The sequence below is a fragment of the Staurois parvus genome, unplaced genomic scaffold (assembly GCF_062004578.1).
Source record: "Staurois parvus isolate SC_StPar_1 unplaced genomic scaffold, SC_StPar_1.0 ptg000154l, whole genome shotgun sequence".
Lineage (NCBI taxonomy): Eukaryota > Metazoa > Chordata > Amphibia > Anura > Ranidae > Staurois > Staurois parvus.
The window spans coordinates 7,155,553-7,171,043 of record NW_028317950.1 but is presented as its reverse complement, the minus strand read 5'-3'; the positions used below and the strand labels follow the sequence as shown (position 1 = coordinate 7,171,043).

The 15,491-nt window shown below is 40.7% G+C and overlaps 1 protein-coding gene across 2 annotated transcripts in view; it reads right to left on the bottom strand.

Annotated features, from left to right (window-relative positions):
• Positions 1 to 1,106: 1,106 nt before the first annotated feature.
• Positions 1,107 to 15,491, bottom strand: part of LOC149463458 (chemokine-like protein TAFA-1) — a 39,710-nt gene continuing 25,325 nt past the window's right edge. For both annotated transcript variants that reach the window (XM_089674987.1, XM_089674988.1), the window contains exon 5: positions 1,107 to 9,523. In XM_089674987.1, the coding sequence (XP_089531113.1) occupies positions 9,506 to 9,523 (18 nt within the window). In that variant the 3' untranslated portion in view covers positions 1,107 to 9,505. The remainder of the gene's footprint in view (positions 9,524 to 15,491) is intronic.

Below are 15,491 nucleotides of genomic sequence, written 5' to 3'. Positions count from 1 at the left end.
ATAATCCCCCCTTCACCAAACTTTACACTTGGTACAATGTAGTTAGGCAAGTACCGTTCTGGCAACTGCAAAACCCAGACACATCCATCGTATTTCCAGACAGAGAAGCGTTATTGGTCACTGCAGAGAACACGTCTCCACTGCTCTAGAGTCCAGTGGCGGCATGCTTTACACTATAGCATCCGACGCTTTGCATTGCACTTGGTGATGTAGGGCTTGGATGCAGCTGCTCAGCCATGGAATCCCATTCCATGAAGCTCTCTATGCACTGTGGTTGTGCTAATCTGAAGGCCACACGACATTTGTAGGTCTTTAGCTATTGACCCTGCAGACAGTTGGCGATTTCTGTGCACTGTGCACTTCTGCATGTGCTGACCCCTCTCTGTTATTTTACGTGGCCTACCACTTTGTGGCTGATTTGCTGTTGTTCCCAGTTGCTTCCACTTTGTTATAATACCACTATCAGTGGAGCGTGGAATATTTAGTAGCAAGGTAATGTCACGGATGGACTTATTGCACAGGTGACAACCTATCACGGTATCACGCTTGAATTCACTGAGCTCCTGAGAGTGACCCATTCTTTCACAAATGTTTGTAGAAGCAGTCTGCATGGGTGCTTGATTTTATATCTCTAAAATAATAATTAAATCTGCGCTATGGTCTATAATAAATTAAGTGGATATAATCCATGTAAGCAGCCAACACAATATTGCAGGTTATTATATATAAAAAGGGCAGCGCTAAGATTAAAAATTCAAAAACATGATAAACACAACAAAAGTCCAATCCAGAAGGCTTGAAACATATGAGAGGAAAGTTCATCAATGAAGGATCCACAACAATCCTGTAGATTCCCATGAAGTCACCAAGAGGAAAAGAAGCTCCTTCACCAGCACCAAACACACTGCCTCTTACCGGATAATATTGACCCCCCAATTAAGGAAAGGGCAATGCAAGATTTGTGCATCCCAGAAGCAAAACAATAAGCTTCTGAACTTCTTTGAATCCTGGTCTTCAATATAAAGTGACTCTGGGATGGACCTAAAATGAATATTATCCTCATAGAGGACAATCCAATTCAAAGGTAAAAAGGAATCCTCATAGTGTAGTATTTTGAGAAAGTTTAATGCCTCAACTGTAATAAAACATGTACATCATAAATCATAAAAAACAGCATGTCACCATATCCATTGGTGGTTTGTTTCCATCCAACAGGATGGCCGCCACGTTCCGGTGCACGATGATGTCATACGCTCCAACTCCTCCCTATGCGTTTCATCATCAATGATGTTGTCTGGGGCATTGATTTTATAAGCCTGTGGCCATGGATGTGATAGGAACACCTGCATCCGATGATTTGGAGGGGTTTCCCAATACTTTTGCCGATATAGTGTGTATATTAGAATCAATTTAAATCCAAATTTCTATACCAAAAATAGGAGATTTACTAGAAGCTGATTGGCTACCATACACAGCTGCACCAAATTTTGAGTGCTCCAGTTATAGTAATTCTCCCCCACAATTTTTTCAAAAAGCCAATGTTCACGATTGCTGAAGTTCTTATTCATGAATAAATAAGTATGGTTTTTCCTGACTGAGGATCACATTAAGGCCTCTTTCACACAGGTGGACGGATTGGGTCCACCTGTCAGTTTTTTTTAAGTGGACCCAATCAGAACTTCCATTGTCCTCTATGGAGCAGCAGGTGTAAACAGACGTGTCCGTTTACACCTGCTGACATCTGATCTGATCCTACCCACTAAAAAGAGATGGATGGGCATCTGTTTCCCATCTGTCTAGTGCAGGGGTGTCAAACTGTTGATCCTCCAGCTGTTGAGAAACTACAAGTACCATCATGCCTCTACCTTTTGGGAGTCATGCTTTTAACTGTCAGTCTTGCAATGCCTCATGGGACTTGTAGTTTGGCAACAGCTGGGGGGCCGCCAGTTTGACACCTGTGGTCTAGCGGATTGGATCACGTGGCCGTTGGGTGTAAACGAACACATGGTCCATTTACATCCGACTGCCCCATAGAGAACAGCAGCCTGTGTCCGTGTCTACTCTGCACAAGCGGAGTGGACACAGACCTGTCATCCACCTGCTCAGTGGGGATCAGCGGACCTGTTAATATTGAAACCCGGAAGAAAGCTAGCATAGCTTGTTTCCCTGTTTGGAAATACCGCAATGTTAGAATTGGAGGCTGCCAATTGACTCCTGGGATTGATGACACATATATCCTAGGAGCCAACGGGAGACCGAATATGATGTACCTCGCTGCGGCGAGCTACAGTGAAAGTGGACCTGACCAAAAAAGTAATTAGCTCTGGAAAAAAAAAAACATTCTGATGATTAATGGCAATGTGATCAGCAACAGGGGTTGGGGACAGCTAAACTTACAAAAGTGTGTGGAACTCAGAGTTCAAGAGAAATGGCCGTGCAAGCCCTGACAGTACTTTGGAATAATGCAATAGAAATGATGTATTGATCACGCTGTGCTGACATCCATCTCCATTTCTCCACTGTAAACATAAGAGTCTGAAAATGTGTCCAGAATGGTCAGCTGCTCTCATTTAAAGTCAAAGTCCAGTAAAACAACTCAATCTGGTGTAATATTTAAATTGAAAAACACAGTATTGCCTTGTGAATGCCTGTCAGCTGTGTCTCCACCGCTCTCTGAAAAGTGATTATAATGCGGATCATTCTTCAGAGAACAACAAAGGTTTAAATGAACCACAAGTAATTACTGGAGCCCATATAAAAACAGATTAAGGTACTCTTTGAAATATTTTTAATAAATATATAAATAGAATTATTTTATATCTGCATCATGGCTCTGTGCACAATACTGTTAATGGAACACCCTGCAATCTACTACTCTTCTAATCTTTCCCCTTAGAGTGTACGTATTGCCAAAACCTTTTTTTGTTTTAGCGTGGGTAAAGCAGAGGAACAATTAAAATGACTATTATTTTTTGCTGTCTGTGTCCCACGGGGGGAGATTTCCACTTTTTTTTAATAAGAAATGTGATGTAATCTCCCCAAATTGGAGAGAACTTGTCTGACTGATGGTCTATCATGGTTTTTTCGAAGTGCTTTGAGTCTTAATAAACAGCTTGGTTGTTTTGTATTTCTTGCTGACTGCCTCATTCATGTACGTGCATTTATCTTTTTTATGCTTGTACCCTATACAGGGGTGGACTGACAACTCATGGGGCCCCCGGGCAATAGGGGATCATGGGGCCCCTGTGTCCTTGCTCACACTCCAACCACACCCAAAAAAGCCTATGAAAGGTACCAGGGACATCTCATGGGGCCCCTACTGACCCCAGGCCCTTGGGCAGTGCCCGAGTTCCCCAATGGTCAGTCCGCCTCTGAGCCTATAATACTGTTATTCACCTATGTGCCTTTTTCTTGGGGTGTTTTATTCCTCAAGAGGTTACATTGTTCTTGTTGTCTATCCCTTAATAAAAAAAGTTTGTAAAAAAAATAAAAAATTGGAGAGAACTTCAGTTTTAGTTATCCCTGAACATCTTTGCTCCTATTAACCCCTAGACACTGAGAGCACACAAATTTGCGGCCTCTCGGCGTCTGGGCCTTGTGTGCAATTAGAAAATACATATGTGCTGAGAGCACATGGCCTGGGAGCTCCCAGCACATATGTCAGTCACTCACTGAACGGTCCCGATCTCCCCTTGCGATCGAGACCTTTTCCGATCATGTGACCGCCATGACAGCGAATCACGGCAGTCACATGACCCTAAAACCCTGCTCCGCCTCTGACTCTTAAAGGGCCGTGAGGCGTCGGCTCAAAGGGGTTGAATTATTTACCCTCAATACCTAGTCTGGTAACAACTCTAAAATTTTGGATTTTCCCTCATTTATTATCTCAGTGACAGTGTCACCAGGATGAAAAGAGAAGTCAGTCTCCCGAGCAAGGACAAAGACAGCAATACAAACCTTATTAATATGGATTCAATAAAATAAAAAACTTTAGGTATCACAACTGTATATGTAAAAAGAATTGTACATAAATACCATTTTACAAAATATGTGCTTCTACTGTAAGCCAGAAAAGACCACAATAAAATAAAAACACTTAATGAAAAAAAAAACCTACTTTAAGAGAGCCCCTTATATAAAACCTAATATTCCACGTGAACTTGCATGTAGAATGTTATATCAAAATTATATCTTTGTCAGAAGGATGTCCCTAGAGGATCACAGTTAGGTAAGCATAACGCATAAATCATACTTTCAGGATTCCCAGAGGAATTTGCATCATTCTTGGTTATAATGTCAAGAGACAAATGTGCAAAGACAGCACATAATAAATTAGTTCCAATGCTGCATTTTTCTATCACAATACAAAGCCAAAGCTTCACCTCTTACATGTAATACCAATTATGTATAACAAAAGTATGTTAAAGTTCTTTACAGTATTGCAAGGCACACCACAATACATCACCCAACTGCAGTTCCTTAGAAATAACATGTCATCCAAATACCAAAAATGTTCCGCCTAAAAGAGCAGAGATGGTCACTTCTGTGGTCCATGAGGCATCCAAAGGGCTCAACTGGGGCTAAAAAAGCACCACGTGTGTAATGGGATTTGTCATTGCAATGACAAGTTTTTCAGAGAACGCGACTTGTGTTTCCAAATTCTCTTAGGAATCATGAAAGGAAGACTTCTACAATAAACTAACCTACTTGGGATCGACTGAGGAGGTATACAGTCATCCATGGGAATTTCTACAAAGAGTTCAGCATTGGAGTGAATATAAATTATTGTAATATTGGACGTAACATTAAAACAGTATTAAACCCAAAACAAGATGTAATACCTGTATATAGCAGATTACCAATTTTTAGATGTGGTGGCTGCATTTTTTTCTCTTTATTTTCCACCTGTTGATCCTGACAGTGATGGGAGTCACTTTGGGTGGGGGGCTCATGGAACCCAGCTTACTTTGCAGAGGTTGGGAGACCACTGTCTCAGCTCCTCATATCCCTCTTTTGTGCAAGTCACCCTGTGTCTCTTAGGGGCACAGGGTGACTAATTGACGCTGAGAATGTGGTTGGAATTACTTCAGATGGGACAGTAATATTTATCAGCCATATGAAGACTATTCCTGGTTGTTGATTCTGAACTAGACATGTGAATTGAAAGAGCTGATCACGCTGGCCTCTCCTGTACTCCAGTGTAGGAGCCGGACCGTCTGCTCTGTAGTGAGATCCTAATTCATCAAACCATTGTCTAGGTGTGAATTCCCATTCACCTTTTGTTTCAGTCATCCAGCTAGCTAACCTAATTAACTTACTGTTTAGATTGTTAAGTCTATTTCTGTATATAGCTGTGTTTGCATATGATTGGGCAGCACAGTGGCTAAGTGGTTAGCACTTCTGCCTGGCAGTACTAGGGTCGCCGGTTCAAATCCCAACCACGGCACCACCTGCCTGGAGTTTGCATGTTCTCCCTGTGCCTGTGTGGGTTTCCTCCAGGTACTCCAGTTTCCTCCCACACTCCAAAGACATGCTGGTAGGTCAATTGGCTCCTGTCTAGATTGGCCCTAGTATGTGTATGTATGAATGTGAGTTAGGGACCTTAGATTGTACACCCCTTGAGGGTTAGGGACTGATGTGAATGCACAATATATATGTAAAAGCACTGCGTAAATTGATGGCGCTATATAAGTACCTGAAATAAATAAATATGATCCTGTGATCAGTGTCAGTGTGTACTGTATGAAAAACCCATTTGAGTTTGAAATAAAGAGTTCCATGTTCAGACAGACTGGTGTCGTCTAGTCTTGTATGGTCGGCTGTGGTGTCTGTTGTCTGTGTTCAGATGGGGATGCGGTATTCTAACGGAAGTACTCAAGAGCAGTCTGGGGCGGTTCCGTTACATTGACAGTCTTTTTTGTTTTTTTTTGTTTTTTTTTTGCTGTTCCTTTAACAGACCAAGCTATCCAGTAAAAATGGCAGTTAGAGCGTTGAAATAAACTAACACTGAAAGGGGTGTTTAAAATGGTCAAAATGTATTCATTTATGTAAAAAGGAAATACATTTGTTGCTAGAGTTCAGCTTTAGTTTGTTAGACAAGTCCATCGAAATCTACTAGTGCATCTAACACTACACTCTCCCTAGGCTGACAATGCCTAATGTGGCTCCTCCATCTAGAATGGAGTCACCATAAGATTGGACGTTTGTTACTGGCCAGATCACCAGGTGAAAATAAAGGGGGAAAAAAAGCCTTAAAAATGCATCTGCCACATTTAAAGATTGGTAAGCTGCAATACATATATTTCATCTTGCTTTTTGTGTTTAACACCACTCCAACAACTTTTTGTTGTATGTGCAGTATGTCTAGCACTTGGTCAATTGTGGCCCCAATGATGTGATGAACTGTGACTAGATTTGTGTAAATCGTTTTGTTATGAATTAAAATTCAGACAAAATGTATATTATTTGGGAATTCGGATGTATCCAAATTTCCGAATCACAATAGTGACGAATTTCAACAAATCTGAAATAAATTATAACAAAAAGGATTATCCAAATTTGAATGTGAATTTGAAATGGAAACATATTTCAATGAGTAAGGTATAAAAGTGAAATAAGAATATGATTCCTACTTAGACTGCTTTATAGAATAGAATAAAAAGAATGTAAAAGACTAGAATAGAATATAAAGAAATAGAATAAAACAAAATAGAAAATAAAAGATTAGAATTGAATAAAATAGAATAGAAAATAAAAACGGAAAATGAATAAAATAAAAAAGAATAGAATAGAAAAGAATAGAATGTATAGAGCCGTCTCCTGAAATTCACATTTTTAATCTATTTGAAAATAACGAGTATACAAAACAAATCCAGATATACAAAACAAATTCCAAAAACAAATCATTCTAATATAACGAATATGACAAAATTAAATTAACTTACTGAAAGGCTCCGAAACTAAACAAAACACATTTTTCCATCGTGGACATCTCTAACTGTGACTCATTAAGTGCTGATATATGACTTGAGTTGCATCTGAGTCTCCCTCATATAATGAAGAGGACTGTTTATTATTTATTACAGGTACTTATATAGCACTGTCAATTTACACAGCGCTGTACATATATATTGTACATTCACTTCAGTCCCTGACCCTCAAGGTGCGTACAGTCTAAGGTCCCTAATGTACATTCATACATACACATACTAGGGCCTATTTAGACAGGATTCAATTAATCTACCAGCATGTCTTTGGAGTGTGAGAGGAAACTGGAGTACCTGGAGGAAACCCACACAGGCACAGGGAGAACATGCAAACTTCAGGCAGGTGGTGCCGTGGTTGGGATTTGAACCAACGACCCGAGTACTGCCAGGTGGAAGTGCTAACCATTATAGCCGCTGTGCTGCTTCTAACGCTGAACTTCATCGAAAAAGGGAACTTTCTGCTTTTCCACATCCCTCCCCCCCCCCCCCTTCAACTTTTGCCACTTTATTTGTTTTTTGATCAGAGGTTCAACCCCACTGTCTTTGCCTGCAGCATTCTGGAACATGCCACAGGCCCCAAAAGGCTGCAGGACCATTTACAAAGCCCTTCCAATGCACAATTCCCACAGCACACGCTCTTGGAAATATGGCTGTATATGTAAATAGGTGCTGCAACCTTTGGCTGGAACTGAAGACAGTCAAAGTGAAGACAGTCACCTTCATACCGTCGATCTCCAGAGTGGGTCCAAAGCTTTATTCAGCAGTCACATTGTTACAGCAGAAGCAAAGTTTCTGAGCCTCGCAGGACATGTGCCTGATGAAGGGGTCCTGTAAGGCTCCAAAATGATGCTTCTTCTGTAATATTACGATCCCTGAATAAATCTTTGGAGCCACTCTGGTGTTGTTTTCACATTCCCAAAGGGCAGCGCAGCTCACACATGCGCAGTGGGGAAGCGGCAAGGAGTCCCAGTCGGCTTCCCATGTCAGGGACCAGAAGACTGGTGAAGAACTGGCCTGGGTGAGGATGGCGCTGGATCCTTGGACAGACAAGTGTCCTGTTATAAGTTAGTAGCTACAATATTTTGTAGCTGCTGACTTTTCATTTTTTTTTCTTTCTAGGGTGATGATCCTCTTTAAAATTGCTTTACTCGGGTTTTTTGCGATTCGCTCAGGACTACTGTGATCTTAATTTAGGGGCTATATGATCACGTGTTTACATCTGCCAAACTACAACCTAGGATTCTCAACTCATATATAGTTTGACTAAGTGATTCTCATGCCAGATATCTTTTCCATCACACTATGATTATAATCTCATAGTGGGACAAATATATTTGGGGCATTTACCCGCTTATCACCCTTTAGGATGCATCCAGAACTGAGGACTTGTTCGTAAGAAACTCCTACATTCTATGATAGATCACAGTAACAAATAATTGATATTTCATGTAAGAGGTGAAGATTCATCTTTGCTATTTGCTGGAAAAAAATGCAGCATTGGAACTAATTAATTATGTGCCGTCTTTGCATATTTGTCTCTTGATATTATAACTGGGAATGATCCAAATTCCATTGGGGATCCTGAAAGGAAGATTTATGCATTATATTTACCTACTTGTGATTGCCTGGGGACATATTTCTGACAAGGATATAAGAAATAACAACTTTCTACATACCAGGGTATGTGGATGATTATGACCTAAATAAGGGGCTCTTAAAGTGTGCCTTTTTTCATTTATGATGTCTTTTTGGATACTAGTAGAAGAGTGTTATAGGAAATATTCATGACAGAGGATGTAATCCTGTACTCTAAAAATCTAAAACTGGAAGAAAAAAAAAAAAAAAGGTTTTGCCTTTAGATACACTTTGAGGACTATGTATAAAACATTTGTTGGACAATTGACACATATGTGTAGGCTGCACAGATTTTGCCTGAAATTTCTGTAATAGATCAATTCCTTAGTATTGTCTTCTCCATCTCGGGGCCAAAATGCAGCATAATATTCTGAAATACCTCAATGGGTAAATATACTGCATTTTGGCTTCCAGATGCAGCTGACAATCATAGGAATTAATCTAATACAGAAATTACTGCCCTGCAGGAATGTGTGTGACGTTCATCCAGCAAATGTTTTATGAAGAGACCCCTTTAGGAATTATATTCAACACAGACATAAGTGGTTGGGAAAACAAACAGAAGATTAAAAATTAAGTACAATTTAAAGTAATTACACATCAGAGGCCTTGGTTTGTGTATATTTTTGTAGCGATTGTTTCAAGTACTTACACGCATAATTACATTATTTAATAATTGCTTTCACATTGGCTGGGTATTAGTAGAAATCTTTGTCGAAAACCCGCCGTAGGTCATCGGACTCCAATACACCAGGCTGCACTTTCACCTCTGTCCCGGGGTGGGGGTGGGGTCACATGACCGTTGTACCTGTGCTACTGGGACCTTGAACCTCTACATGGTGTGGGGAGGTATACAATCATCTGCAGGAATTGCTCCAATGAGTTCAGTATCTGGGGTGAATCTGAAATACGAAAACGGAATGTGTATAGTTCTTTTATCAAAACTTAGACTAAAGCTACAAGGGCAAATTTAATAGCTCAATAACACTTCTAAAATTGCCTGCAAGTGAGCATGGAAGAGTAGCAACTGATGGAACTGATGGAAAAGTAGAGACTGATGGAACTGATGGAAGATTTGCAACTGATGGAAGAGTAGCGACTGATGGAACTGATGGAAGAGTAGATGGAAGAATAGCAACTGATGGAAGAGTTGGAACTGATGGAAGAGTAGTGACTGATGGAACTGATGGAAGAGTAGCGACTGATTGAAGAGTAGTGACTGATGGAAGAGTAGTGACTGATGGAACTGATGGAAGAGTAGATGGAAGAATAGCAACTGATGGAAGAGTAGCAACTGATGGAACTGATGGAAGAGTAGTGACTGATGGAACTGATGGAAGAGTAGCGACTGATTGAAGAGTAGTGACTGATGGAACTGAGGGAAGAGTAGCGACTGATTGAAGAGTAGTGACTGATGGAACTGAGGGAAGAGTAGTGACTGATGGAACTGATGGAAGAGTAGCGACTGATTGAAGAGTAGCAACTGATAGAACTGATGGAAGAGTAGTGACTGATGGAAGAGTAGCAACTGATGGAAGAGTAGCAACTGGTGGAAGAGTAGTGACTGATGGAACTGATGGAAGAAAAAGTGACTGATGGAACTGATGGAAGAGTAGCGACTGATTGAAGAGTAGTGACTGATGGAACTGATGGAAGAGTAGTGACTGATGGAACTGATGGAAGAGTAGCGACTGATTGAAGAGTAGTGACTGATGGAACTGATGGAAGAGTAGTGACTGATGGAACTGATGGAAGAGTAGCAACTGATGGAAGAGTAGTGACTGATGGAACTGATGGAAGAAAAGTGACTGATGGAACTGATGGAAGAGTAGCGACTGATTGAAGAGTAGCGACTGATAGAACTGATGGAATAGTAGTGACTGATGGAACTGATGGAAGAATAGCGACTGATGGAAGAGTAGCAACTGATGGAACTGATGGAAGAGTAGCAACTGATGGAACTGATGGAAGAGTAGCAACTGATTGAAGAGTAGCGACTGATAGAACTGATGGAAGAGTAGTGACTGATGGAACTGATGGAAGAGTAGTGACTGATGGAACTGATGGAAGAGTAGTGACTGATGGAAGAGTAGCAACTGATGGAACTGATGGAAGAGTAGCGACTGATGAAACTGATGGAAAAGCAGCGACTGATTGCTCACTGATAAAACACATGGCTTCTTATGGTGTAAATTGCACAACAGCATGGAACAATAAACTGCAGTATGGCGTGATTGAGCACAATTAACTGTTCTTACACACTATCATGTAACTTAAACCTTAGGCAGCTATTTGTTGCTTTCATGAATTTTTTTTCCTGGCCTGAAGAAAACAGCAGCAGGTAATACTGTAAGAAAACGCATTCACATCATCACTCTGCTCTCTTCCACTGTCAGCAAGAGCTAAGGGTTAGTTTCTGTGTCAGTGGGCTTTTGCTTGCATTAGACAGGTTTTGCATTCCTATACAAGTCTGAAAATGCAACACCTACTAGAAGGAGCTCAGCTGCAGGTCAAATGCACCTGTCGATGATTTCTGAACTTTAGAATCATCCCAAACTGATGTCTTTGATACAAGCCCAAAGACTGACAGTACTCTGCAATGTAGCTAACCCTGGCTGACTCACAGTGCTACTCTTCCCTTTCCTAGTCTGAGACTTGCTATTTGGGAGATTACCTGAGCTCATATAAAGACAGATTCAAAAATGTATAATAGATGAGTTTAAAAAATGCATTTAATGATTTTTAAAGAAAATATCTGCCTGGAATTGGGTGGTGTGCAAGAGGAGTTTTTAGTAAAAATCCCATCGGTAGTTCGATCAGCAGAGGTGCCCAGAATAGGATGTATAAATATAGGCAGGAGTCATTGACTTTACTTGAACAAAACGTTTCTGTAATTCACCAAATAACTTGCATTTTGTGGCTAAACTTGCCACTTTCTCAATTCAGGGTGAAACCAAACAACAGATCTGTGGTTAAAGATTACATAGGTTATATGTTTTTTTTTTTTTAACATAATGTGTAATATATATATATATATATATATGTCATGGTCAAAAATATTGGCACCCCTGCATTTCTGTCAGATAATGCATCACTTCGCCCAGAAAATTGTTGCAATTACAAATATTTCGGCATTCTCATGTTTACTTCTTTTGTTTGTATTGGTATGACACAAAAAAGTGGAAAAACAACAAAGCCAAATCTGACACATTCCACACAAAACCCCAAAAATGGACTGGACCAAATGATTGGCACCTTCTCAAAATTGTAAGAAATAATTGCATTCCAAGTTTGTGATGCTCCTGTAATTTGTAATTAAACTTGTCTGTATCAATTAACAGGTGCTGACAATATAGAAATCACACTGGCAACCAGTTAAAATGGTGAAAAATTGACTCAACCTTTCTGTTGTGTGTCTCTATGTGCCACATGGAGCATGGAGAAGAGAAAAAGCAGCAAAGAATTGTCTGAGGATTTGCGAACAAAAATTGTGGAAAAGCATGGACAATCTCAAGGTTACAAATTTATTTCCAGAGATTTTAATGTTCCTATGTCCATTGTGTGCAACATTGTCAGGAAGTTTACAGCCCATGGCACTGTAGTTAATCCTCCTGGGCATGGCCGAAAGACAAAAATTGATCAAAGATTGCAAAGAAGGATTGATCGCATGGTGGACATCAATCAACTTCCAGACAAATTCAAGCTGACCTTCAGGCACAGGGTACAACCATGCCAGCTTGCACTTTATGTCACCATCTGAATGAAAAGGGGCGCTATGGTAGGAGACCCAGGAGGACCCCACTGCTGACACAGAAATATTAAATATCAGATTGGAGTTTGCCAAAACTTACCTGAGGAAGCCAAAATCCTTTTGGGAGAATGTGCTGTTGACAGACAAAACAAAATGACAGCTTTTTGGTAAAGCCCATCATTCTACTGTTTTCAGAAAAAGAAATGATGCCTTTAAAGAAAAGAATACAGTCCCTACAGTCAAACATGGTGGAAGTTCACTTATGTCTTGGGCAGGGGCGGACTGACAACTCATGGGGCCCCCGGGCAATAGGTAATCATGGGGCCCCTGTGTCCTCGCCCACACTCAAACCACACCCAAAAAAGCCTATGAAGGGTACCAGGGGCATTTCATGGGGCCCCCTACTTACCCCGGGCCCTCAGGGCATTGCCCGAGCACCTAAATGGTCAGTCCGCCCCTGGTCTTGGGGTTGCTTTGCTGCTTCAGGCACTGGATGTCTTAACCGTGTGCATGGCATTATGAAATCTGAAGACTAACAAAGAATTCTGGGGTCCAATGTAGGGCTCAGTGTCAGAAAGTTGGGTCTCCATCAGAGGTCATGGATCTTACAGCAGGACAATGACCCAAAGCACACGTCAAAAAGCACCCAGAAATGGTTTCAGACAAAGAGTACTGAAATGGACAGCAAGGAGTCCAGAATCCCATCTGAGAGATCTGGAGCAGTTGGCGAAAGAAGAGTGGTCCAAAATTCCAGTAGAGAGGTGGAAGAAGCTCATTGGTGGTTACAGGAAGCAAATTTTTTCAGTTATTTTTTCCAAGGGGTGTGCTACCAAATATTAAATTGAGGGTGCCAATAATTTTGTCCAGTCCATTTTTGGGGTTTTGCATGGAATGTATCAGATTTGGCTTTTTGTTTCTCTACTTTTTTGTGAAATACCAATACAAACAAAAGAAACAAACATGAGAGTGCCTAAACATTTGTAATTTTCTGGGTGAAGTGGTGCATTATCTGACAGAAATGCAGGGGCCATGACTGTATAAACATACATACAGTAGTATGTATGTGTGTGTGTGTATATATATACTGTATATATATATTGTGACAGTGTGGCGATCTGTCACGATGTTGAAAGGTCATTTCACCCGGGATTCTCAACAAGGCAGGTTGATGGGCTCCAGGGTACGTGTTTGATACAGAGGAAAGTGGCTTTTCACTTTCCTCATTTCTTTGTAAGGTCCATTTTGGGACCTGGAGCCTGGAGATTTCAAAGCAATTTGGGAGGGATGAAATCTCCAATCCTGGGACCAGGTTTTGGGAATGGCCAGGAGACTGATTGCAAAGGTGTGTGCAGGCCTTTTCATAGAGGCCGGGCCATGATTCTGGTCTCCACCCCGACAGACAGGAGTCAGGAGGGCTCCACCCCGGCAGACAGGAGGTCTCTGCCTTGGAGTCAGGAGGGCTTCACCAAGGAGAGGTGGAAGCCAGACTAGCTGTGTGCTACTGGCTAGCTGTGTGCGGAAAAGCCATTTCGGAAAGAGTCTGCAGGAGACAGACTTTAGCCTGAAGAGGAACATTGTTATTATCTGAGAGAGCCAGCAGGCTGAATTTTGTTTCATGTGTGTGATGGTGGATACCCCTGCGTGGGAAGCTTTCTGGAACTTTTTATTTAAATAAAAGTGGGCTAAAACAGCCCTTAAAAAAAAGAAGCAAGTTGCTGTGTGCTTTAAAAAGCTCTACCATTTAAAGCGAGTTCTCACAATATATATATATATATATATATATATATATATATACATACATACATTTTTTTTAATTATTAATTCATTTGTAAAAAAAATGGTATGTTCAGGTGGAATCATGAGAGAGAGAGTACTCAGATGTATAAGATGAGTAATGAAAATGGAGAAATACAGATTCAGAAAGGTAAATATGCCAGTAATAGGGTATGGTTGAGATAGCAACATGGTTACATAAGGTACATGGGATTTATCACATGATCTATATAAAATGAAAAATAATAAATGATACATATGATTAGATATAATATGATCACAAGAACAAGTAGTCTGGAGTCTAGAATTCTAGATGGTAACTGCGCCAGTAACAGGGTATGGATAGGATTGTAACATGGTGAGAATATTGATATAGGGTAAGAGGTGTCAGTGATTAAATGATGTCATACTGGGGGAAAATATCCTTTATGGCCACTAGATGGAGTACCAGTTTAGGATCAATGTAATAAGAAATGCCATAAAAAGGCTACTTTTTTTCATGGTCATATTATATTTGATCATACCATGCAAAATAATAGACGTGCTTTTTGTTACATAACAAATCAATTTTCGTTCAAAAAATTTGATTTTCTGAGATTCGGATGTATAGGAATCTCCGAATGGATATAGTAACCAATGTAAAAGAATCCAAAAAAGGTTATAACAAAATGAATGAATGCATTCCTTTCATTTGGATGATATTACATGATGCAACAGCAGTTCAGACCCATGGGGAAATAAATTTAATTTCCAAATTCGTTTGATAATTCAGATTCGAGTAAAGTTTTGGTTTAAATTGAATTTGTAATTGTCACAGTCAGTCAGTTCAATTCCATGGGCTAATGCAATTTTTAAGTTTTAAAAATTTGGTGTAGCAAAGAGAAAGTCCATGTTCCGTACATCATAACATGATCCCCATGATTAAGTTCTGAGGGGCAGAGCAAAATGTGTTGAGGGCGTGGCCAGGGGCGGACTGACAACTCATAGGTCCCCTGGGCAATAGGGGATCATGGGGCCCAAAAAAGCCTATGAAAAAGGTACCAGGGGCATCTCATGGGGCCCCCTACTGACCCCGGGCCCTCGGGCAGTGCCCGAGTTTCTAAATGGTCAGTCCGCCCCTAGGTGTGGCCTAGCTGGAGCCGAGGCTGCCATTCACTCCTTCCACATAGGTCTGTTATGATGTGCGGCACATAGACTTTTTCTTTGCTACACTGAAGTTTGGAGCCAAGACAAGCTTCTTTCCTGGCCAGTGTTGGTCCAGAACGGTCAGCTATGGACCAGCACCTCTAGCCTGAGCGGCACCCATTATTTGCTTTAAGGTCACAGTGAAAAATTTGGTGCCGCCT